Here is a 23,043-nt window from a genome sequence, read left to right on the forward strand (position 1 = left end):
TTACAGGTGTGTACCACCATGCCCAGATACCACCGATCTTTAAGCTGGGGTTCATTGTTGTTAGTCTCCAGTCATGCATGGAGCATGGTCCAGAGCGAGCCTCCACCTCTTGGACTTTCCATGAGGTTGTGGGGCATATGGAGTTGGCAAAGCAATGAAGGGAGTAGGGGCTGAGGAGCAGGGGTGGGGCTAGGTGGTCTTGAAATGGAAATGAGTCTCAAAAAACCTCAAAAAAAAAAACCCTCCTCCTATGACTCCTGCCAGGACCCAGTAAAGCTGAAAACCTGCTCATAATAACCAGAATCTAGACCCTAATCCTTTTTTGTTGTTATTTTGTTTGTCTTCACAGTACTGGGAATTAAACTCAGAGCCTTGTGTGTGCTGAGGAAGCACTCTACCACTGAGCTGTGCCCCCAGTTCCTTTGTAAATTTTGAGACAGAGTCTAAGTTGCTCAGGCTTGCCTCAAAATTGTGATCCTCCAACGTAACTGGTATTTCAGGACCCTAACACACTTGACAGATAAATGTCAAGTTTCTTTTTTCGCACAGTTTTAACGTGCATCAAATTTTGTTTTCTCCTTTTTTTTCTTTTTTTTTTGTACTCAAGTTTGAACTCAGGACCTCACTCATACTAAACAAGCACTCTACCGCTGAAGGCTCCATCCCCAGCCTTTTTAATTTTGAGACAGGGCTCACTAAGTTGCTGAAGCTGGTCTTGAACGTGCCAACCTCCTGCCTCGGCTTCTATAGTAGCCAGAATTTCAGGTGTGCACCACTGAGCCCAGCTATATTTCAAAGTTTCCAAGAAAACAACTTTATTAAGAAGGGTTTGGACAGAGGCTGAGGAGTGTCTCAAGGATTCTCAAGAAGAGGACACCTATACAGAGACCTGAAGAAGAATCAGGAAGTGACAAAGGGAAGAGAGTCTCAGACAGGGTGGCAGGAGACAAAAGGGAAAAGAAGCTGAGTACCTAAATGATAGACTTATGTCTGAAGACGTGCTCTTGAAGCAGTGGGAGAGTACTTTGCTGAGCTGCAAGGAAATGGTGTTCTAAGCAACACAAGAAAGCAGTAAATGCAAAGGTCCTGAGGCCAAAACATGCCTGGCACCTTTCAGGAACAGCAAGAGGAGCAAGGTGCCTAGAGCCAGAAGCATAGTGGGAACTGGGGAAAATGAGGTGGAGGAGCTGGCTCATCTCACAAGAGTCTTGCATGCCATGAGACTGTCTTTTGTGCAGAGTGACACAAAAAGCCATGGAAAGGTTGTGAGTAGAGGATTGACAGATTTAAGGTCTGGGCACCGCCCTCCTCCCCCATCCCCCACACCCCTGCAAGACTGTAAGCAATAAGAGGGCAGCAACTTCGTTCCCTGCCAAATCTATAACCCTGGAAGCGCATCAGGCCATAGGCAGGCCTCAGGAAATGTTTGAACAAGTAAATAAATGGACGAGTGAAATGAGGGGATGAGATGACGAGTCTCATATTCTCTAAGGGACCTTCCTCCCACAGGGAGTGGAAGACCTGCTCCACCTCTCATCCTCCGCCCCGCCCACTCCCGCCGTTAAGCTGCAGACCGCGCTGCCGCCTCCAGAGGGCGCGGAGCGGCGGGGATTTCCGCACGGAGGGTTTTGCGTGAGGCACCGCGTGGGGCGGGGCCTGCGGGCGGGCGCCCAGCGTCTGGGCTGTGTCGACCGCTGAGCGGAACGCGACAGCAGGTTTGGGGCTGTGCGGCGGTAGCCGGAGCGGTTTGAGAAGCGCACGGGGCGAAGATGGCGGCGGAGCGACAGGACGCGCTGAGGGAGTTCGTGGCGGTGACGGGCACCGAAGAGGACCGGGCCCGCTTCTTCCTCGAGTCCGCCGGCTGGGACCTGCAGGTAGCGCCGCGAGGCGGGCCGCATCGGGTGGGCCGGGGACTGCCGTGCGCGGGCGCTTGGCGCTTTAAGCCCGAGGCGGCCGAAGCGCATAGTCATCCCTGCCCGGTCGGGGCCCGACCCAGGCCTCATGGTGCTAGGGCCGCTGGCCACGCGTCACCGGCCGCGCTTGGGAGTCGAGGAACGCGGGCCAGCCCCGGCCTGCCCTGCCGGATCTGTTTCCCTCTGCCTCTCCCGCTCGCGGCGTTGGCTAGACTTCGCGCACTGCCGCAGCAGCCACCGCCGTGGAGAGGGGTCGCCTGGGGGCGTGGCTGCCGCGCCGGGCCCTAGTCGCAGGCCGGGAGGGTCGGCGCCGCTGGCTCCTGGGTGGAACCACGCTCCCGACGACGCGATCCTTCAATTCCGTAGCCGCAACGTGGCGGCGGCGGAGGGAAGAACCTGGCCACGGAGTTGGCCCACGCCCCCTCTTACCTAATGCTGGGAGAAACTACCCCTGGGGAGGTGGCGCAGGGTTGGAGCCTCTTCCCCATAGTTAACTGTAAAACGGGAGTTTCTTGGAATTTACTATTTAATTCACTGGCACGTATTAAGTGTTCACTGCATACTTGTTGAATAAGAAGACAAGCTTCATGAGACAGGGATTTTTGCACACTGATGAGCCCCCACTGCCTAGAACAATGCCTGGCATGTAAGAAGCCCTCAATAATTAATTATAGAAGGAGTTGCATAAATGTTCTTGGCCAGCCTACGTTTTATAGATGATGATGAATGACTAATATTTATTGAGTACTTACCACAAGCCAGGCACTGTACTGCTTTACATGTTTTATGTCATTTAACCTTCACGTTTTACGGCTGAGGTTTGAGATTAAGTGGCTTTGCTCAAGGAAGGCCTTACTGGCTTCCAAGTGGGAGATAGAATCGGAACTCAGTTCTATCTGGTTCTAACCAAACAAGTAAAGACTCGCCTGGTTTTATGGATGAGGAATTAACATCCCAAAGGACAAGGAATGTGCCCAAGGTCACTCAGCCAGTAAGTAGTGGAGTTGGGATTTGAACTGGATCTGCTGACAGCACCACTTAAATTGCTTCCCAAATGTAAGAGTTAAAGCATCACATACCTGAACAGGCAAAGGCCCTGTGCTGGGCAGAAGTGCGAAATAGAAAATCTTCTTCCTGAAAGCACATAGTGTAATGGTCAACAGGTCATCTATCTCATTGTGTCGCTCCAGGTGGAGAAAGTGGCTCATGTATGTGCTGTGACTTACCCAGCAGGGCCAGGACTTGAATGTAGGCTCTCTGAATGTCAGTTCGGTTCAAGTTTCAAGATAATGCACTACCTCCCAATAGGCTGATATGTCCCATGTTGGCTCGGTGCCTCCTGTACACTGACTATATACATTCAGTGTCTCCTTTAGATTAGGAGTGGTGTCTTCATCATCTCTGTAGACCTCAGTGCTCTTTCTTATTTCTTTGTGCAGAGTATATGATTAGTAAATATGTGTAATTGAGCTGGTGAGAGACATATAGTCACAAATGGCCAAAGGACTCTTATATAGTCCTTCTGTATGCATAGAGCTAAGATGTGATTGTGCTTAAATCTTAATCATCTGATCCAGTATGCAGGGTTAATGGGACAGGTGTCCCCATTTCCCAGAGTAAGACACTAGGAGCCAGGCACAATGTAATCTGTGTAACCTGTAATCTCAGCAATTTAGGAGGCTGAGGCAAGAGAATCACAACTTAGGGAGACATATCTCGAAATTAAAAGCAAAAAGGACTGTCTTCTGAGTGCATCTGAAGTTTAAGATGTGACTTAGTGGTAAAGCCCTTAGGTTCAATCTGCAGTACCAAAAGCGGGGGAGGAAGATAGAAATTGGGCTTCAGAAAGAAAGGAAAAGTGGCAATTTGGAGGGATTCCACTTAAGAATGAGGATCTGAGCATATTGCCTGGGATCAAACCTGGCTCTACTCCTTAGTAACCATAACCTTGGGCAATTTTCTTAACTTCAGAGTGCTTCTGTATCAATATAAAATGAGACAGTAATAGTACTAATCGCATGCGTTTCTGTGAGGAATAAATGAATTGACGCATGTCAAGTGCTAAAAACAATTTGGCACATAAATAAATGTTCAATAAATACATGCTGCTTTTACTTTGTAAAATATGAATGAAGAGTATCTTTTTTCTTGCCCTTTTTACCCCTTAGTGGGTGGAATTTCAGGTGACATGAAGTCTAACAGTTCATCCACTACCTTTTGGTCTAATTTTCTATGGCCCCAGACACAAGCCATCTTGTAAGTGTAGGCTGTGTCTATATTTTTGTTCCTTTGTGCTCAGATGAGATATGTATTAGGTGAAGGACTGTTTTAAGGGTCCCAAGGTACTACCTCTCTGTTTCAGATCGCGCTAGCGAGCTTTTACGAGGACGGAGGGGATGAAGACATTGTGACCATTTCGCAGGCAACCCCCAGTTCAGTGTCCAGAGGCACAGCCCCCAGGTAAGGGCCAACTTCACTTCCTGCTACATGAGCATTTCCAGCAGTGATGAGGAGCTAGTTTCTGACTTATTAGAGGATTCAGACCTGGATTTGTGAGCCACTGGGTTCCAGTGAGAAAATTAGACCAAGTGTTGACTAGTAACTCCCTGAAAGCCTCATCATTTCCTGTGGAGAAGCATGTGTAACTCTCATCCAAGTGTTGTTATAATCTAATTCTGGGAAAAACTACAGAATCTATTTTTTAAGATTTTTGAGGGCCTTTTATTTATGAAACACAGGGAGTGACTACTCCATCTCTTGACATTGTTAAGCAGAAGCCAGACAACTTCCTTTCAGTGTCACTGTAGATGTAAAGAGATTAGGTCAGATGCCTTTTGGGATGCTGCTTCGATATTTTGGGATGGCCGATAATGCTGTTAACTAGTATAGTGGCACACATCTATAATTCCAGCTACTCCAGAGGCTAAGGCAGGAGAATCACAAGTTCAAGGCCAAGCTAGGCAGCTTAGCAAGATCTTTGTTCAAAATGAAAAGAGGGGCTGGGATGCAGTGGATAGGTGCTGGCATAGCATGCACAAGTCCCTGGACAGCCACAAAAAGAAAGAAAGATAAAAACAAGTCTTGTAGAAAATTAACCTGTGTAACCTACCCCTTCCAAAGTTGATTTGGGGAGGTGATACAGTGTTAACCTCTGGGATCCCATTTGTATCACTTTTTTGGCCCCTTGCCTCCCATGGCAGATCACTCTTGTGATCAACAGAGTGGGACAGTGCTGGTTATTTGAATTTGAGTTCAACCCCAAATGCAAAAAGGATATTTCTTTGCCATGATGTGGTAAATTGTCTGTCTTATGAGTGCATCTGAAGTTTAAGGCCATGTCCTCCCTTTGAATAAGGAACACAAAGTCCAAATCTCATTGCTCCCTTCACATCTTTCTCAGCCTCCCATCTCCAGAGAAAAGAGCTAATAGGAAAGTGATCTTTGAGTTATTTGCAGGTGTTAAGCTGTGAGGTGTTAGTAATGGCATATTGGGATTTTACTGCCTGGGATTGGTTGTTAGGATAAGGGTCATTCTTGCAGCTGCTGGTAGAAGTGGCTGATTTCCTGGAACGTAAACTTTTGATATCTATCGTGGATCACTGTTGGGATGTTGACATGTCAGAAATACCAAGGGAGAGGATTAGAAACTTAGTTTCTAATGCCAGTCACAGGTACACTCCTCTCCTCTGTATTATCCTAAAGTCCCCTCAAGACAGTGTTCATTAAAGTAAGGGCTCAGGAACCTAACTGCCAAGTTTAAATTCCAGCTCTGCTACTTCAGAGCTTTGTGACCTTAGACAGATTACTTATCTCAATCCCTCAGTTTTCCCCACCTGTTAAATGGAAATGATATTAGTGCCTGCCGCACAATTAAATGAATCAGTACTTACTTAGCACTTAGAGCACAGTATATGTTATCTCTGTTCTCATTTTATTTTTATCATTTTGGGCGTCCGTTTTCAACTTCTTGGTTCTTTGTACCCTGTCCCATTCCACAGCAAATGCATATGTTTAAAAATAAGCATTAAAGTAAAATAATCAAGGAAATAGAGTTTAACAGTAAGCCTGAAAGGAATGAAAGACTAGGCACACATTTAGGCCTAAGAGGCCTTGTCCCGTTGTCTTGATTAAGCCTTGGTTTTGGTAATGGACTTTGGTGAAGCCTAGGAAGAGGAAGAGGGAAGGCACTGTTTGTTCTGTCATTGTCCTTGTCTAGTAGGAAAGTGTCAACTGTATTCTCACCATAAGCCATACTTGTGCTAGCACCCGAAGGGATCTGAGGAGTGCCTGCTTCCCGCTGACCTGGCTGTTGCAGAGTACTTAACCTGCTGCTGTCAGCTTCTCACCTTCCATTTATGGTGCCACTACTGCCCTGTAACCACAATCAGTGAGCTCCTCCGTCACTCTAGGACAGGGATGTTTGATGTGGAGCCTGTGAACTTCTCCTAAGAGAAGTCTGTGGAATGGATATGAGTTGCTCTACAGATTAACTGGAATTATAGGCACAAGTTTGTATGTATTTTGGCAGATACCTTTTTTGGTAAAAGCATCCATAGCTTTTATTACATTCTTAAAGGAGTAGACCTAAAAAGATTAGCACTTGCTATGGAAGGAGGTGTAAAATCCTCAGTGATAACAGCTGACGTTTATTGAGCACTTAGTAGGTGCCAGGCTCTGAGGTAAGCCTTTCTATACATACCTTTTTAGTCTTTACAACAACCCTGAGTTGAGTACTGTTATAGTTCCCATCTTACAGATGAGGACACTAGAACTAGGCTTCTTCCAAGATCGCACAGTTAGTAAAACAAGGGTTTCAGGTCAGGACTGTTCTGCCTCCAGCATCTCAGCTCTCATCCCCAGCAGCATACTGCTTCTCCTGTGGGCACTCAACATCTTTCTGAACTACCTTCCTAGGCTTTCCCCTTTTCCTCATTTCTCACCTTTGTTCCAACCAAACCAAGTTCTTTGGTGTCCCAGCACTGCCTTATTTTTGGTTTTGCCCTTGCTCAAGCCTCTCATCTGAGTGAGTGCCCACACTCTTGCCCTATGCCCCCTCCAAGTTCATCTCCACGCCCACCTCTCTATTGAGCAGTACTCCACAGTCCTGTTCTTCAGAACTCCAGTTGTAACTCTAATTCATTCACTTTGACCCACTTACTACTGGGTGACATCTCCTGTGTTGTCTTGAACTCTTCCTGATATTTAACTTAATTTTTTCTCCTTAAGCAAATTGGAAGCAGGAGAGCTGGCACTTCAAGAACACTTACCATCTGTCTAGCTCGTCCAGGTATTCCCACCTGTATTCTTATATCTGTCATCAGCTTTGGGAATAGACAGTGTGCTCTCCTTTCATGTGTCATGGTGCTCAGTCTTAGGTTGAGTAACTCACAGATTCAAAGGAAGTCTGTCTAAAAACCACAGTTGCTTATACTGCCATATGCTGTCTCACTGCCCAGCACCTCCCACCCCTGTCCCCTATATGCTGATCAGGCAAGAGGTAACAGTTTCTTCCAGTATTTTTCCTCTCTTATCTAACAAGATGTATAATTTGTTAGGATTTCAGGGACTGCTATTATTCTCCAGAACTAAATTGTTCAGTAAGTTAGCTACTAGCCTAATGTGGTTATTTAAGTTTAAAATACCGAATAAAACATTCAGTTATTTCTTTGCACTTTCCACATTTCAGATGTTCAGTAGCCACACAGATACAACATTTCCATCTTCACAGGAAGATGCTGCCACACAGAACCAAGGTGACCAGATTAAAAACTGAAAATATGATCTAATAAAGGATTTTGTGCTTCTTTGAGATTCCAGGTAGTCTGAGGAATAGAATTTTGTTTTTCACTGTTCTGGGGAATATAGTTTGATGGACAAAAAAAAAAAAAAATGGAAATTTCTGAGACATTTTGTGAAGACCATAGGATAGAGGAATCTAACGTTGGTAATATGCCCGGGATGTCCATGCCATAAGGTGACTCTCAGAGCATTACTCCAAAACAGTGGTCTCAGACTTGAGGGTGCATCAAAATTGTCCGCAGGGTTTCTTAAAACTGGATTGCCAGGTACCCTTCCCAGAGTTTTTTATTCAGGAGGTTTGCATTGCATAGGTTTACAGGTGATGTTGATGTTCCTGATCAAGGACCGTGCTTTCAGAATTGCTGTTCAAGAGAAGTACTTAAATGTGCCACAGTATGCAAAGAACTCTTTCTCCATCAGTATCTCAACCATACACAGAAAACCCAGGAAGCTAATGCTGGGGTTGTTACTGTTTACACGTGAGAAAATAAAGACTTAAGAGAATTTAAATAGCATGCGCAAGATCCTACAGTAGGAGGCAGAATTGGGATTGGATTCACATACATTGACACCAGAATCTGTCAGATACCTTCAAAATCTAGATGTGTGGATTTGGGTGGGGGAGGAGAAAACCTCCAACCAAAACCAGAGCAAGTGACTTGCTCAAGCAGACATACTGTGTCTGTATGAAAGAGTTTAGCAACAGGGGGAGGGGTTTTCCCATGGATACTTATCCTAACCATATCACTGGAGGAGACTTTGGGCTGATCCTCTCTGAACTCCCCTGAAGTGAGCAAGTAGAAGTAGCCTGTCTAGGCACCATAGAGATGTCAGCACTCAGATCCTTGTGAACTGTAGTGTATTTAGCCGAAGGAATGTCCAGTAGGCTGTTCAGCTAGCTCAAGCAGGGATTCTCTCACTTCTTGTGAGGGAAGCTCAGAGCCTCTCTTATTCTCATTATCTCCTTAAAAATCTTCAAGATGAAGCTGGAAATTTAATCTTTGTAAACAACTCCTCCTGTCTGGCCTCATGAAACCTCTGTTAGCCTCTACTCCCCATATTCTAGGAAAGCTATTTTTTCCTGGGAGAAATACAGAAATATTTCATCTATAAAATTTGTGTCTTATTGTCCTTAAAAAACTAAGCCTGTTCTTGAGAACTAAACTAGGAAGAAAATAATAGTGTAAAACAGCGTTGGAGGAGAGAGTTCACCCTCCTCAGGCCTCTGTTAGTGTGCTGTCCTCACCTGCACAACAATGCTTTTTTCCTAAGTATTAATAAACACCTTTTTTTAACTGACCTGCAGCAGAAGCAAGCAGGGCCTCTCTTATCCCGAGGCTGCCAACCCTCATGTTCATTTCATTTCTGCTTCCTGGCTCCTCATCCTTCCTGCAGTGTGTGACTGTATCTTTGCATATGCAGCTTCCCTGTAATGCTGTACAGTCCCCTTGCCCACCAGCCTAACCACCATTCATGCACCTGGTTGCCTGCCTACCAGTTCTTTGGCACTAGTCCACATGTGGTGTTTTAGCTGGGTGTGGTATCACATGCCTGTAATTCTAGCAACTTGGGAGGAGGATTACAAGTTTGAGGCCAACCATACCCTGTCTCAAAATAAAAAAGTAAAGTTGACTGGAGAGGCTGGGGTTGAAGTTCAGTGTAGAGCGCTTGCCTAGCAATTGTGAGGCACTGGGTTCGATTCTCAGCACCGCATATAAATAAATAAAATAAATGCCCATTGACAACTAAAACAATATATTTTTTTCTTTTTTTAAATTGGCTATGTAGCACAGTAGTAGAATGTCCCTAGATTTGGGGGGAGGGGGGTGGAATGGTATTTTTTAATGTTCTTCCCATTCCCTCTTAAGAGGCTCATATTTATGAAGCCTTATAGGTGTCTCTGAGCCCCTCTGGCACAAAATTTTTTTTTTCTATTTTTTTTTTATTGGTTGTTCACAACATTACAAAGCTCTTGACATATTTCATACATTAGATTGAAGTGGGTTATGAACTCCCAATTTTACCCCAAATGCAGATTGCAGAATCACGTCGGTTATACATCCACAATTTTACATAATGCCCAATTAGTAATTGTTGTATTCTGCTACCTTTCCTATCCCCTACTATCCCCCCTCCCCTCCCCTCTGGCACAAAATTTAATGGATGGTTGCCTGGCCCGTCTCTTCTATTATGGGATGATCTGTACTGACATGCAGACATCCCTCAGTATTTGAAATTTAAATTATGAAAACAGTTATCCAGTAGTATGCTTTTAAAGAAGTAAAGACCTCATTGCCCCCCTCCCAGGACAACTTATGTTAGATTCCCCATAATATTATGATATTACCTCATAGTATCACTTTTTAATTTATTCTCAGTCTTGTGTGGCTTTGAAGAAATAAATGCCACATTATTTTACAAATAAGCTTAGGGGAAGTTAACCCTCATCTACATACAGCTTCTCATCCCACCAAAAAAAAAAAAAAATATATATATATATATATACACACACACACACACACATATATATCTCTAATTCCATTGTTCTCAACTCCGAAGCTGGTGATGGGGTTACCTTCTTTAAACTCCCCAAAATCATTTTGCTCCTTTCTGTGTCTCCAGTGATAATAGGGTGACATCTTTCAGAGACCTCATTCATGACCAAGATGAGGAGGAGGAGGAGGAGGAAGGACAGAGGTAAGTTTTTGATGGGGCACATCCCACAGTGGTGCTTAGATCACCTAGAGCAGGACATGGAACACATGTGGGTCACTGTTAGTCTTACTGCTGGGGATAGGGGTACATTCTAACCGTACTCCCTGTAGCTTAGAAGTGATCCCTGTCCTCTGTTACTTTTCCCTCACCCTTTTGTGGTTGTATGGGTTTGTCTTGTTAAATTGTTTTTAAAACTGTGTACTTATTGATGAATATTATGGGACAGGAACAAATCAAAAGGAAAAAGTCATTCACATCAACACAGACATAACCGGGTGTCAGTACTTCTGATGTATTTCTTTCCAGCTTTTTTCTTTTTACAGATAAAGCAGTACATCACATAATAAATAGAGTAATAGGCTTTTAAATGTGTGCTCCCCCAATACACACACACAGAGATTGATTTTATTAGAACATTCCTAAAAGTTAAAAACAATGTCCATTGTGGAAAATATGAACTAATATAAAATAATCACTTACCCTTTGATAACTGCAGTTAATATTTTGGTATATTCCCAATGGGTCTTTGTCCTGTGTTGTATTTTGCAAGGTGAAGATCAAGATTTTGGTTTCTTTTGTTGGATTGATGCTAGGTCTTAAGCCCTTCATGTCATTAAAATTCTTCATGAGCGTGTTCTTTCTCTTTTTGCCACTGACCTACATCCCAAATCCTTTTAATTTTTTGAGACGGGGTCTTATTAATTTGTATAGGGTGACCTTGAACATGACGACCTCCTGCCTCAGCAGCCGCCCTGGTCTCTGGGATTACAGGCATGTGCCATCACACATGACAACTTCAGTGGCTAAATAAAATCTGTCATGTGGACTAACCAACATTTAGGTTGTTTCCAGTTTTTGTTTGTTTGTTTGTTATTTGGGGGTATTTTGGGTTTTGTTTGTTTGTTTTTGTCAGTACTGGAGATTTAATTCAGGGCCTTGAGCATATTAGGCAAGTACTCTATCACTGAGATTCATCCTTAGCTGTTTCCAGTTTCTTTACTACTATAAATATCAGTGCAGTGAGCATCTTTGTGTATTAATCTTTGACCCAATTTCAGGTTACTTTCTTACAATAATTCCTGGTGTGGAAATACCAGGTCAAGGGCATGCATATTCCTAAGGCTCTTGATCCTAGGCTCCCAGTTCTTAAGCCAAGGCTTGGAGATCCTTTAGTAAAAACCTTATAGTCTGTTGAGCAGAACTGTAGCTGGACTGAATGGGAATAAACTGGCTTCAGCCTCATTTTATGGATTTTGGTTCTCCATGGGTCTGCCTCGGTCCACCAAATATTCCTAAGAAACATTGTATGTAATCATGGAAATGCAGCTTCCTCGAATTGGTTAGTCTTTGGCAAGAGGGCTGAGAAATTATATGTGTTCTTCTATTTCACCTATATTGTGTTCCCCAGAACCTTCATTTAAATACAAAGTTCAGTAACATACATTAATTTTAGGGTTTTATATTCCTTGAGTGAAATGTGTTGTCATTAAGTATGTGAATGCTGGGCTCCTAAATGGCCTCCACCGTTTCCTCTCCAGCCCTCATTATTTCACATCCATAGCTCCCTTGGCCCCTCAGCATTTCAGACCTGAATGACACTGCCCTGTCAGGACCTAAACTTTGCTTCACATTCCCAGGTGAATTCTAGGAATTAGAGGATTGGAACTAATTTTCCTAGGTTTTGTGACTTGGCTGTGACTAAGAGTGATAATAAGGCAGCTACATGACAACTGGTTTTCAGGCTCAAGTTTAAAAAAAAAAAAAAAAAAACTACTAATTTAATCTCAAGCCACCCTTAACCCATTACCAAGCCCCATGTGGTTGTGTGGGGGCTTGTATTTGAGATCTGGGCTTCCCTGGCCTTCTCAAGTACTATTGCCTCTGGTTCTCCAGTGTGTGTCACCACAATGGTGAGGTGAGTCTTGGGGGAGCTCTTGGTGCTGTCACACCACCTCACGTGTGTGCATTACTCTGCTTGTTCTTTTGCATACATCTGCTGATTTGAACCTCACCGCCCTGACTTAAGGAGCAGGTAGGTAGGGCATGCGGTTCCTCCCTCCCATTTCAAAGACAAGGAAAGTGTCCAGAATAGAGCACTGGCTTACCCAGGTCACAGTGGCAGAGCCAGTGCTGGAGCCTAGCTGCTTGTACTAACCCTGCCACTGCCACCATTAACCCAGAGCTACTAGAGGTAGCCTCACCTGGCTAGGACTGTAGTTGCTGTCTATTGAAGAGGCGCAGGGGACGGACGGTTCCCGGCTGGCATGCTCCTGTGCTGGCACGGTGCTGTGCATGCCTGGAATGCCCTTCCCTGACCCCTTCGCCTGATAACTCATCCTCAAGATTCAGCCTGGAAGATGCCTTTGTAGGAAGCCGTGGCTGTCCTCCCCTCTCATTGTGCCTGAGTCCCCTTTCTGACGTCATGGCTGCTCACATTGCATTGTGCCTGCCTGCCTCTGTTGTATGTGTCCCCAACTAGCCAGTAAGTTCCTTTAAGACGGGCATTGTGCCCTTTGCTCCAGTGGGCCCAGCACTAGGCCCAGAACCTGGCGCATGCTGTGTTTGTTTTCTTTTTGTTTTCTGTGTGCATTTAGTGTTAGAAGCTTATTTTCTACACAGGTTTTATGCTGGGGGCTCAGAGAGAAGTGGACAGCAGATTGTTGGCCCTCCCCGGAAGAGAAGTCCCAACGAGCTGGTGGATGATCTCTTTAAAGGTGCCAAGGAGCATGGAGCTGTAGCTGTGGAACGAGTGACCAAGAGCCCAGGAGAGACCAGTAAACCTAGAGTGAGCATGAAGGTCCCTGTCTGTGCCCATAAGACCCAGGGTTCGCCTGGAAAAGGAGACTTTGTTCATCCAGTCAGTCTTGACTGGTTTGTTTTCTCTCCCCGTTTGCTTACTTGGTCTCCTATGCAGAAACTAGTATAGTTTCTCCCATCCTTTAACATGCAACCACAATTGGGGGCAAATTTTTCAAACCTTTGGCCTGCAGTCTAGATTCAGAACTGCAGGCGTGTTGTCTTGGCCTATCCAATTTGACCAACTCAGGGGTTTTTTTGTTCTAATTGACTTTAATTGCCACCAACTTGATATAAAATCTGAATTTCTGCCTTTGGGGAAATGAAAAAGACTTTGGAATTATCTGCTCCTGGATTCCTACATGGCTGTAATTAACTAGAGTTTAATAGCTATTTCATCTAACTCTGCTCCCCCTCCCCTTTCCTGTTTTTACCCTAATCCTGGTTACTTAATTCATCTGCCATAGTGCCTGGCCCTGTGGGCACTGAGTTACTCAGAGAAAGCGCATCTAGTGGTGAATAAGCGTGATCAGAATCCCTGCCTCTTTTCTTTCATTCACCTAAGATGCATCATTGAATCTAAGCCCTATCACCAGGTGTTTATGAACTTGTCCTTTATAGCCATTTGCAGGTGGTGGCTACCGCCTTGGGGCAGCACCAGAAGAAGAGTCTGCCTACGTGGCAGGGGAAAGGAGGCGGCACTCCAGCCAAGACGTGAGTGTGCCCGCCTTCCTCGGGGAAGTTTGGGGGCTATTTTGCCCTTTTTTCTGAAAGGGATCAGTTGTGTGTAGTATGTGAACCAGCAGCCTCTTGGCGGGGGGGGGGGGGGGTCTGTAGAAATGGTGTCCTTGTGTGGTCTAAATAGAGGGGCTTACTGGGGCGCCTCTCATCTGGCTGGTCGAGGGGCTGGTGAGAAAGGATGGCGGGGGTGGGGGGTGGCCAAATGAAGTTTTCTGGGCATTCCATGGATCTCAGGCATATGGACATTGTATCTGGGATTCTCTATTTTGCCTTATTACTTGTCCAGTACTTTTTTCCATATGCATAGGGACCTTCTCCTATAATTTGCAATCATACCATATGAATAAATTTTAATCTTTTTAAAACATTAATATTATGCCACAAACACTTTCATGTAGCCTTGTGAATAGTTCCTTTTTTAAAATATACTTTTAGTTGTAGATAGACACCATACCTTTCTTTATTTTTATGCTGAGAATTTAATCCAGTGCCTCACACATGCTAGGCAAGTGCTCTACCACTGAGCCACAACTCCAGCCTGAATATAACTTTGTATAATATATGTTTAAATCATTTTGGATTTTGTTCCAAAATAAAAAAGTCAGTCAGAATTGAAAGTAAAAATCCTGTCCTCTTGTGGCAGCAGTTACTAAGGCATTTGTTTTTAGCCTTCTAAACTCTTCTGAGAATATATATAGGGAGTTGTTGTTGACAGAAATTGTAGACATCATTTTTTTAATGATTGCAAAATAGTCCAGGAGTAGATTTGCCAGAGTATTTTATTAAAACACTAGCTACATACCAACCACACTGGCAGTCCTACAGAGGAGCAGGCCACAGCTTCAATCGAGTCATCTGTCATCTGCTCAGAGCCAACTCACCAGTGAGTGGCAAAGTCAGGACACAACTCCAGGCTTCCTTAATACAATGCCTATGCTCCCAGCTTGTACCGGGTCACCTTCTTACTTTAGGTTAATGCTTATTTGCTTTGTTGTTGATTGGTTTCCCTTTGCACACATGTGTATATGTATGTTTGCTTGTCTGTTTAATAATGTGGTGAAATAGTAAAAGCTTACTGATTTGCAGGTTCAAATCGGTGTGCTTTCCAGGTTCCTGTCAATGTTTTATTTGCCTACCACCTGCTGGACTGGTAGCACATGTCTCCCAGCAACTCAGGAGACTGAGGCAGAAGGATCACAGGATCAAGGATAGCCTCCACAACTTAGCAAAACCCGTCTCAAAATAAAAAATTACAGAGGTTGGGGATGTAGCTCAGTGTAAAGTACCGCGGGTTCAGTTACCAGTACCAAAAATAATAACAACTGCTTACCTCCTGTCATCCCAGGTTCATGTAGTGCTGAAGCTCTGGAAAAGTGGATTCAGCCTGGACAATGGTGAACTCAGAAGCTACCAAGACCCAGCCAATGCCCAGTTTCTGGAGTCTATCCGCAGAGGGTAAGAGAAAAGCCCTCCTTTGAGTTCCAAATAAGTGAATGAGATGGCGATAGGAAAGGACGAGGCAAAACATGATTTGAGAAATAAATTTTTTGAAGCAGGTTTAGCACAGTTGAAATACAGATGAACAGATCTGCTCCAAAAATATTGTGTCCATTTTTCCCCTTTGGGTCTAGAGCAAAGCCAAATAGCAAAATAAGAAATAGTTGTCCACTGTGACCAAGGAGACAAGAGAAGATAGAGGTAGACAGGAAGCCACTGGAGCAGCAGGTCCCTACCAGTGGCACTCTCCTTACCCTCCATCCTGCCCTCTGCAAGCCCCAGTATTGCCTTTTCCTTCTCAGGGAGGTGCCAGCTGAGCTGCGGAGGTTAGCACATGGTGGGCAGGTGAACTTGGATATGGAGGACCATCGGGACGAGGACTTCGTGAAGCCCAAGGGAGCCTTCAAAGCCTTCACTGGTGAGGGCCAGAAACTAGGCAGGTAAGGAAGAACACTGGCCAGGCCCAGCAGACCTTGTGTCCTCACTGTGGATAGCTTTTTACCATTTTCAGAGGCATTCAGATTTTATTTTTATGGGAGGAAGAATATGGAGAGTGTGGGCTTTGGGATTAACAACCCTTTTAGGCAGGCTGCCTTCTCTCAGGGTCCCACTCAGCTTTGACCGTGGCCATGGGTTCACTTTGTCAGTGTTTTTCTGAAGGAACTGTTGCATTTGACACTCAGCAAAGTGACCCTCTCTTGCCAGTACTGTCCTGGTTTTACACGCAGAAAGCCTCTGCTCTTTGGCTCTTAGCTTGCCCTTGGACACATGGTTGGTGTGTGGCAGAGCTGGGATTGGTATTGAAGCCTTCTAACTGGTATTCCTTACCATGCTCCTGCACAGCAGGACGCCCTCTCTGCCTTTCTCTTCACAACCATCTGACGGACTCAAGAGCCTGGTGTGCCAGCAGCGAGGCCCTTTTCAGCTTCTGGCTGGTGCTCTCCTGGTTTCCCTACCTCCCTGTTGTCTATCCTTGCCAAGGAGCAAGAATCAGAGCTCAGGACACTAGAGACCAGTGGTTTGTGACTTACCGGAACCAAAATAGTTACATTAGCTGGCCTGCTCGCCTCATCCATCTGCCACTTGGAGGGTGTCTTTCTCAGGTGAACTTCCTTGGTAGCTGTGATGAGCTTTGGAGAGCACCCGATTTTTTTTTTTTTTTTCATTATTAACCCATGAAGTCCCATCATTCTAGATGTGGGACACCTGTAAAAAACTTAAATCAATCAACAGCTATACCATTTATGGTAACTTTTGAAATAAATGTTTCTGGAGGTTTTTGTTTATTTGGGGGGTTTTGGATTTTTGTTTTTTTATCTGCTTCCCAAGCTGCTAGGGTTACAAATGTTCACCACAGCAACCAGCTAGAGTTCTATTCTTGTTTGTTTTGTACTGGGGGTTGGACCCAGGGTGCTTTACCACTGATATCCCCAGTTCTTTTCATTTTTTTTATTTTGAGACAGGGTCTTGCTAAATTGCTGAAACTGGCCTCAAACTGAATCCTGCTTCAGCCCTGAGTCACTGGGATTACAGGTGTGCACCACCGGGCCTAGCTGAGTCTCAGGATTTGAAATTATGACAAGAAAGTATCTTAATGCCAGTTTTTTCCACTATGAAGGCAATGAACAGTTAGGTGGCTGGGGGTCTTGCTCTGAGAGACTCAGTTTCCTTGTGACTGTTTATAGTGTTTGCAGGGAGATACTAGAAATGCCTTGTTTTCTAAAGTCTGCTTCAGCCTCTCCAGCCTCTGGGTGAAATGCCCTCACTTTTGCAGTAGCCCACATGGGAGCAGTTCTCAGGAAACTAGATACAGGTTGGTCCTTTGGACAGAAGCGTGCATCTGTCCTACATGGTGAACTAATGCTCTTGAGCATCTCACTCTGAGGCCCAGTGATGGAGTTTCTCCTCCACCCCATCCATCCTGAGAGCAGCATTGGTTGAAAGTACATTGTAGGTGACTTCCACTTACAGCCCATGGGTAGACAGTGCTATTGCCAAGTGATGGCAAACATGATGGGACAGAATCTTGAAAAAAGATAGTAAGCAGCTATTTGAGGGGTTTTCTCTGTCGGCTGAGCACTGAGTCATTTCCATGTATTGTCTCCTTTAATTCTATTTTGATCCTCAATCTACAGATAAGGATTTTGAGGCTTGGAGAGGCCAGGCCTTGCCCAGGGCCACATTGCTGGTCAGTGCCACACAGGGTTCCCTCCAGTCTCTGCTCTTGCCCGTCTTGCTGAAGGAATCCTAGATGTTCTTCACAGCCATGTAGACATTTTTGTATATGCCTGGTACAGTGCATATTTTTAGCTATTTTCTCAACCTTGGAGAGTGTGCTGAACTCTTACTAATGAGGAAACTGAGTCTTGGGGTCAGGTTCCTGAAATCCAGGCCTTAATCTCTCTGACTCCCCGATCTGGCACAAGAATGTGACAGTGTTAAAAGAGCACAGGACCAGAGCCAGACAGCTTGGCTTGTATCCTGGCTCTACCTCAAACCAACACTGATATCTTGGGCAAATTTGCCTGACCCCACTACACCTCCATTTCTTATCTGAAAAGTGGAGGTGATGAGCCCCCATCTTGTGGGCTGAGGCCTAAGTGAGTTCATATGTATGAAGTGTTCAGCGTAGGAATTGGCTTGGTAGAGGTACTTCATAAGCAGCTCTCGTGTTCATCATGCTGTACCATGACATGAATACCTGTCATGTGTACTTGGACTTGTTCTTAACTTGAGGGGTCTGCTGCCTGTAGTCTAGTTGTAGTCTAATGCCCCTAAAACTAGTGAACAAAACAGCTTTGGAAGAGAGGAGGCATTTACAGGCACTTGCACTATTTCCAGGCGTCTCTTGGGCCTGGGACGGTGTGATTTACCTGTGGGTTCTGCCCACATTTGAATCCCATGTGCTGTGAGGCTGATGAGCAGGAGCAGTTCCTTATGCACAAATGTGGCAAGCATTCGCCTCTGAGCTCAAATTTGTCTTCTCTAAGCCTGTATTTCACTTTCACAGAAAAGAATGTTGACTTTTTGTTATTTTTTGTTCCTGGGCAGTGTTTCACACACTGGTTTCCCTGACTTCTGCTGCAAGAGGTTAATAAGTGTAACACCTGAAAAGGGCCTGGTAGTCAATGAGATGCCGTCACTGCTCCTTTCTCAAGGCACTGAACATGCTAATGCCCTGTGATGCCACTGGAATAGTATGTGATGTTTCCTAAACCTTCCTGCAGGTGTCTGAAGGGACAGGTGTCCTGTGGAGCACACTTTGAAGAGCACCTTCAGTTGGATTTGCTACAAATACCCTTTTTTATTGATTTATTTTGGTATTGAGGATTGAAGTCAGGGCCACTCTACCACTGAGCTTATACCCCCAGTCCTTTCTTCCGTTTTTATTTTGAGACAGGGTCTCTCTAAGTTGCTGAAACTGGCCTTGATCTTGTAATCCTCCTGCCTTAGTCCCCAAGGTTGGTGGAATTACAGGTACCACTATGCCTGGTTCCGCAAGTATGCTTTTTTTAGGTCATAAAAATTGGAAGAGTTGGGTACAGGAACTTATCTAATTAGGTGCTTTTGAGGAGAAGCCATCAAACTCTTACCTAATGACCTTTCTTTGCAAAGTTCTGGCCCAGCTCATCTGCTAGGAGGAAGGCTAAGAACAAGGCAGGTGGGTGGTTTAGTGGCAAGAAGGCTCATGGAGAACTGGGAGTGAGTTGTATGTGCATTTCCATCACCCAGACTACTTCATGCAATTCTCCTTTAATTTTCACAACAGCTAAGCAAGACAGGCAGCCTCAACCCTGGTTACCAGTCCTTGCTAACTGCTGGGTGTAGTGTTACATGCTGTAATCCCAGCTCCCAAGTGAGAAGGCAGAAGAACCACGAGTTAGAAGCCAACCTTAGCAACTTAGAACCTGTCTCGAGTTAAAATTTTTAAAAGGCTAGGGATATAGCTAAGGGTAGAATGCTTGCCTAGCAAGTGTGAGGCCTGGGTTCAATCTCCACTACCACACATCAAAAAAAAAGTCCTGATACATTTGTTAAAATTAGGGGAGCTTGATTAACTTGCCCAAGGTCACTGAGCTAGTGGGTGAATTCACACCCTGGTCCACCCACTTCTAAGATTTGATCTCAACACTGGCAGACACCATATCCTGTTCACTGTATAATGAATCCCAACAGACCTGGCACTTGTGCCAGTGATGGGGGTGAGATGGGGCCTTTGGGGGCACATGTATGTGAGATACACACATGAATGAGGTCGCACTGAGGGCGCGGGCCTGAACATTTCATCCCAGCTGGTCACTTGCCAGACTGTGCCAAGGCTGCCTCTGCCTCAGGCTTCCTCCCTTCAAGGCCTTGGTCAGGTGAGGACGAGTAACTGGCCCAAGCCTCCTCAGGAGAGAGGGAGGCAGCAGTGACTTGGTGCTAGGGTGGATTCTCCTGGGCCCGCGAGTCCCTCAGGGCTGGGATTCCTCCTGTCTGGTCTCTAGATCAGCAGCACCAAACACAGGCCAGGATCACATCTGATGTCCACCAGCATGCTGAGACGAGTCCCCCCCTGTTCCTGTGCTGATGTGCCTCTTTCCCCTCAGCACGGCCCCCCAATTGTTGAACACGAGCTCCCCAGCCCAGCAGGCGGAAAACGAAGCCAAAGCCAGCTCCTCCATCCTGATCGATGAGTCAGAGCCGACCACAAACATCCAGATCAGGCTTGCTGATGGCGGGAGGCTGGTGCAGAAGTTCAACCACAGCCACAGGTACCGCGTGTTGCCTGGCCTGGCCTGGCTTTGCTAGCAATGACCTGGAGCCTGGGAAGCAAGGAGCTGTTCTGAGCATGAACAGGCTTTCCTTAGGCAGGGAGGAGGGGCACTGCGAGTCTGAAGTCTTTGTCCTCCTCCTCCATTAGTGTGCCAAGGGCAGCTCACTCATTCCTGTGGGTCTTGTTCCTCATCCTTGGGATTTTTAAGTCACCAGATTTTTTCTTCAAAGGAGGTATCATACCAAAGCCTGGGTACAGAAGAGATCAAATTAGAACTGCTGTAGTTGGTGGAGGAGGAGGGTTCAGGGCCCGCACCTCACCCACCTGGCTTCTTCCACCTCTCTCCCCCAAGGCCTCTGAAAACCACTAGGCTATTAAGATTTTTCTGGATCTGGTCTTTGGGAATTCTGGGAATACCTGCTCACTGTCTCAGGCTATCTGGGATGGGTCAGGCCAAACTCTCATCTGTGTGTTAGATGGAAAAAGTAAGGCAACCAGAGCTTAAGATACCAGCAAGGGAGGTGCTGAAGGGCTATCACCAATAAAGATATGTGACAGCCCCTCTTTTGAGAGCAGGGATGTCTTTAAATTTCATCAGTCATGGGCCAACCAAGCCTGGACCCATATGTGGGGCCAGGATTTGGCATATAACAAGCCCAGGTGTGAGCTGGAGCCTCGGGAGGCTTGCCCAGGTGTGAGTTGAAGGAGGAGTGGCCCATTTTGCTGACCTGAGTTATTGCCTCAGTTTCAGTCCACTCAGAAGCCCCAGAAGGATACTTTCACCCAGGTGAAGCCTGTGCCGGGCACTGGTGAGGACTGGTCTTCCCAGGCCTCGGGCTGCATCGTGCACCCCCAGGCCTTGAGCTGGTGGAGATGCATAGAATCTAGGGGTTGGAGAGAAGGGAACTTCGTGGGAGCACTCTAGGGAGGAGGCTGTTCCTGGGGACATCATTCTCATACCAGGTTCAGGACACAAGCAGCAGGTAGAGAAGGGATTCCTGGCCCTGAGGAGTTGCTGAAAGAGCTTCGAGTGCCTCTCAGGAAGGGGCAGTGATTCCAGCGCATCCCAGAGTGTTTATTTACAAACTTGATCATTGCTTGAAGTGGGGTGGAAATCAGGAGCAGGCGAGGCTGCCCTGGGAGAGGCATCCCGCTGAGGCCCATGGTGTGGTCAGGGTTCCCAGCAGGAAGGCAGAGAGCTTCTGGGGAGACTGAATGTGGTTGGGGAGTGTGGCCTGATAACAAAAGAGGGAGAAGAGGATGAGGGGGAGGGCAGGCGTAGGTGGCCGTGGCAGCGCACTGGGGATGTTGGGGTTCATCTGAAGGAAGTGGGGGGGGGGACTGGCCTCATACTGACAGCTTGGCTGCTGCGTGGAAAGGGGCTCTGGATGGACTCGTCCTCTGAGAGCCCCGTGGTAGGCACCAAGGAGGGTCCTGCTCACTGCCTCTGCCCACCCCCACTCCTCCAGGATCAGCGACATCCGACTCTTCATCGTGGATGCCCGGCCAGCCATGGCTGCCACCAGCTTTGTCCTCATGACTACCTTCCCAAACAAAGAGCTGGCTGACGAGAACCAGACCCTAAAGGAAGCCAACCTACTCAACGCCGTCATCGTGCAGCGGTTAACATAACCACCTGGCCGCTGCCTCATATCCTCCTGTGTCTCCACACTGCAGCCCTGCCCCGTGGGGATCAGCCCTCCTGTCCCTGTGCACACCCAGCGGTCCAGTGCCACGTCTCCTCCGTTGCTCTGGGTCCTTAGATCTCAGTTGGACATTTGTTTTCTTCTTAGTTGCATTTCCTGGGTTTTTGTGACGATCAATGAACTTTAAAGAAAAAAAAAATAAAAACAACCAAAAAAATTGAAGAAATATCACCAGCATGTTGTATGGAAGCTCACACTGAAGTAGATTTTGATTGTTATAAAATCTCATCTTGGCCTGGTGGTGGGGGGACTTTCCTTCCATCCTCCATGAAAATTGCTGTGGCATAGGGACACATCCACATCTCTCCTGCCACCTGAGAGGTGACCAGAGGATTTCCCCCTCTACAGGGAAGGAAGGGGCTTTGCAGCTGCTTGCTTCCACAAGAGTATATCATTTGTCACAACTGCTACACAAAAGGCCCCTGAGGGATAAGGCCTGGGCTGTGGACACTCCCTCCTTCAGGAGAAAGAATTTTGCACTGTGTGCCCTTCTCTCAGCCCTGAGAGTCCACTCCTCAGCCCTGACCAGCTAAGCTTCTGTTCCTGCCCCAGGCCTTTGCCCCCTGCCACCCAGGCTGCTCCCTGGTGGTTCTCAGTTGTGTCATGCTTTGTGTGCTCCATGTGCACACATCTGCAGGCGGGGGGGGGGGGTGTGCATTTTTCCTTTGGATACAATTCATGCCAACCCAAGTAAGTGCAGTCCGGGTATGTTGGCCTAAGAAGCAGAATCAGAATGGCACTGAACTTTTCACTAACTGGCCAGTCGAGGGTTGAAAGGTGGCTGTCCTGGGCTACAAGCACCCTTTGCCATGTTGGTGTTCTTTTTCGTTTTATGACCGGGCTGAGGATGGAACCCAGGGTCTTATGCATGCTAAGCAAGTGTTAAACGTCCCTAGCCCCCATGTTGGTTTGCAAGAGTCTTCAAATGAGCAAATTTTGAGGACAAGTGCAACATCAGCATGTGACTTTGGGCTGCAGGTCTCACCCACAGTGATCATCTGCCCTGCTGACCTCCAACTTGCAGCAACTTGGGCAATGGTTGTGGCCTGGTGAAGGTCCTCCACCCCGTCACTTTGCTTCCTCACCAGTGTGGGGAGGAGGGACACCTGGTCTTGGGTGG

General features: G+C 46.3%; 1 protein-coding gene across 2 annotated transcripts; it reads left to right on the top strand.

Annotated features, from left to right (window-relative positions):
• The first annotated feature begins 1,689 nt into the window (after positions 1-1,689).
• On the top strand, positions 1,690-22,089 carry Nsfl1c (NSFL1 cofactor). 2 transcript variants are annotated; one of them, XM_005320555.4, is made up of 9 exons: positions 1,691-1,874; positions 4,276-4,373; positions 10,335-10,409; positions 13,047-13,212; positions 13,845-13,937; positions 15,310-15,419; positions 15,764-15,901; positions 20,051-20,215; positions 21,687-22,089. In XM_005320555.4, the coding sequence occupies exons 1-9, from the start codon at positions 1,770-1,772 to the stop codon at positions 21,847-21,849; spliced, it is 1,113 nt and encodes a 370-aa protein (XP_005320612.1). In that variant the 5' UTR covers positions 1,691-1,769; the 3' UTR covers positions 21,850-22,089. The 2 variants fall into 2 exon arrangements, with proteins under 2 accessions (XP_040130407.1, XP_005320612.1); XM_040274473.2 differs by lacking the exon at positions 10,335-10,409 and having other exon boundaries at positions 1,690-1,874.
• Positions 22,090-23,043: the final 954 nt, after the last annotated feature.

The sequence above is a fragment of the Ictidomys tridecemlineatus genome, chromosome 5 (genome assembly GCF_052094955.1).
Source record: "Ictidomys tridecemlineatus isolate mIctTri1 chromosome 5, mIctTri1.hap1, whole genome shotgun sequence".
NCBI classification, from domain to species: Eukaryota; Metazoa; Chordata; class Mammalia; order Rodentia; family Sciuridae; genus Ictidomys; species Ictidomys tridecemlineatus.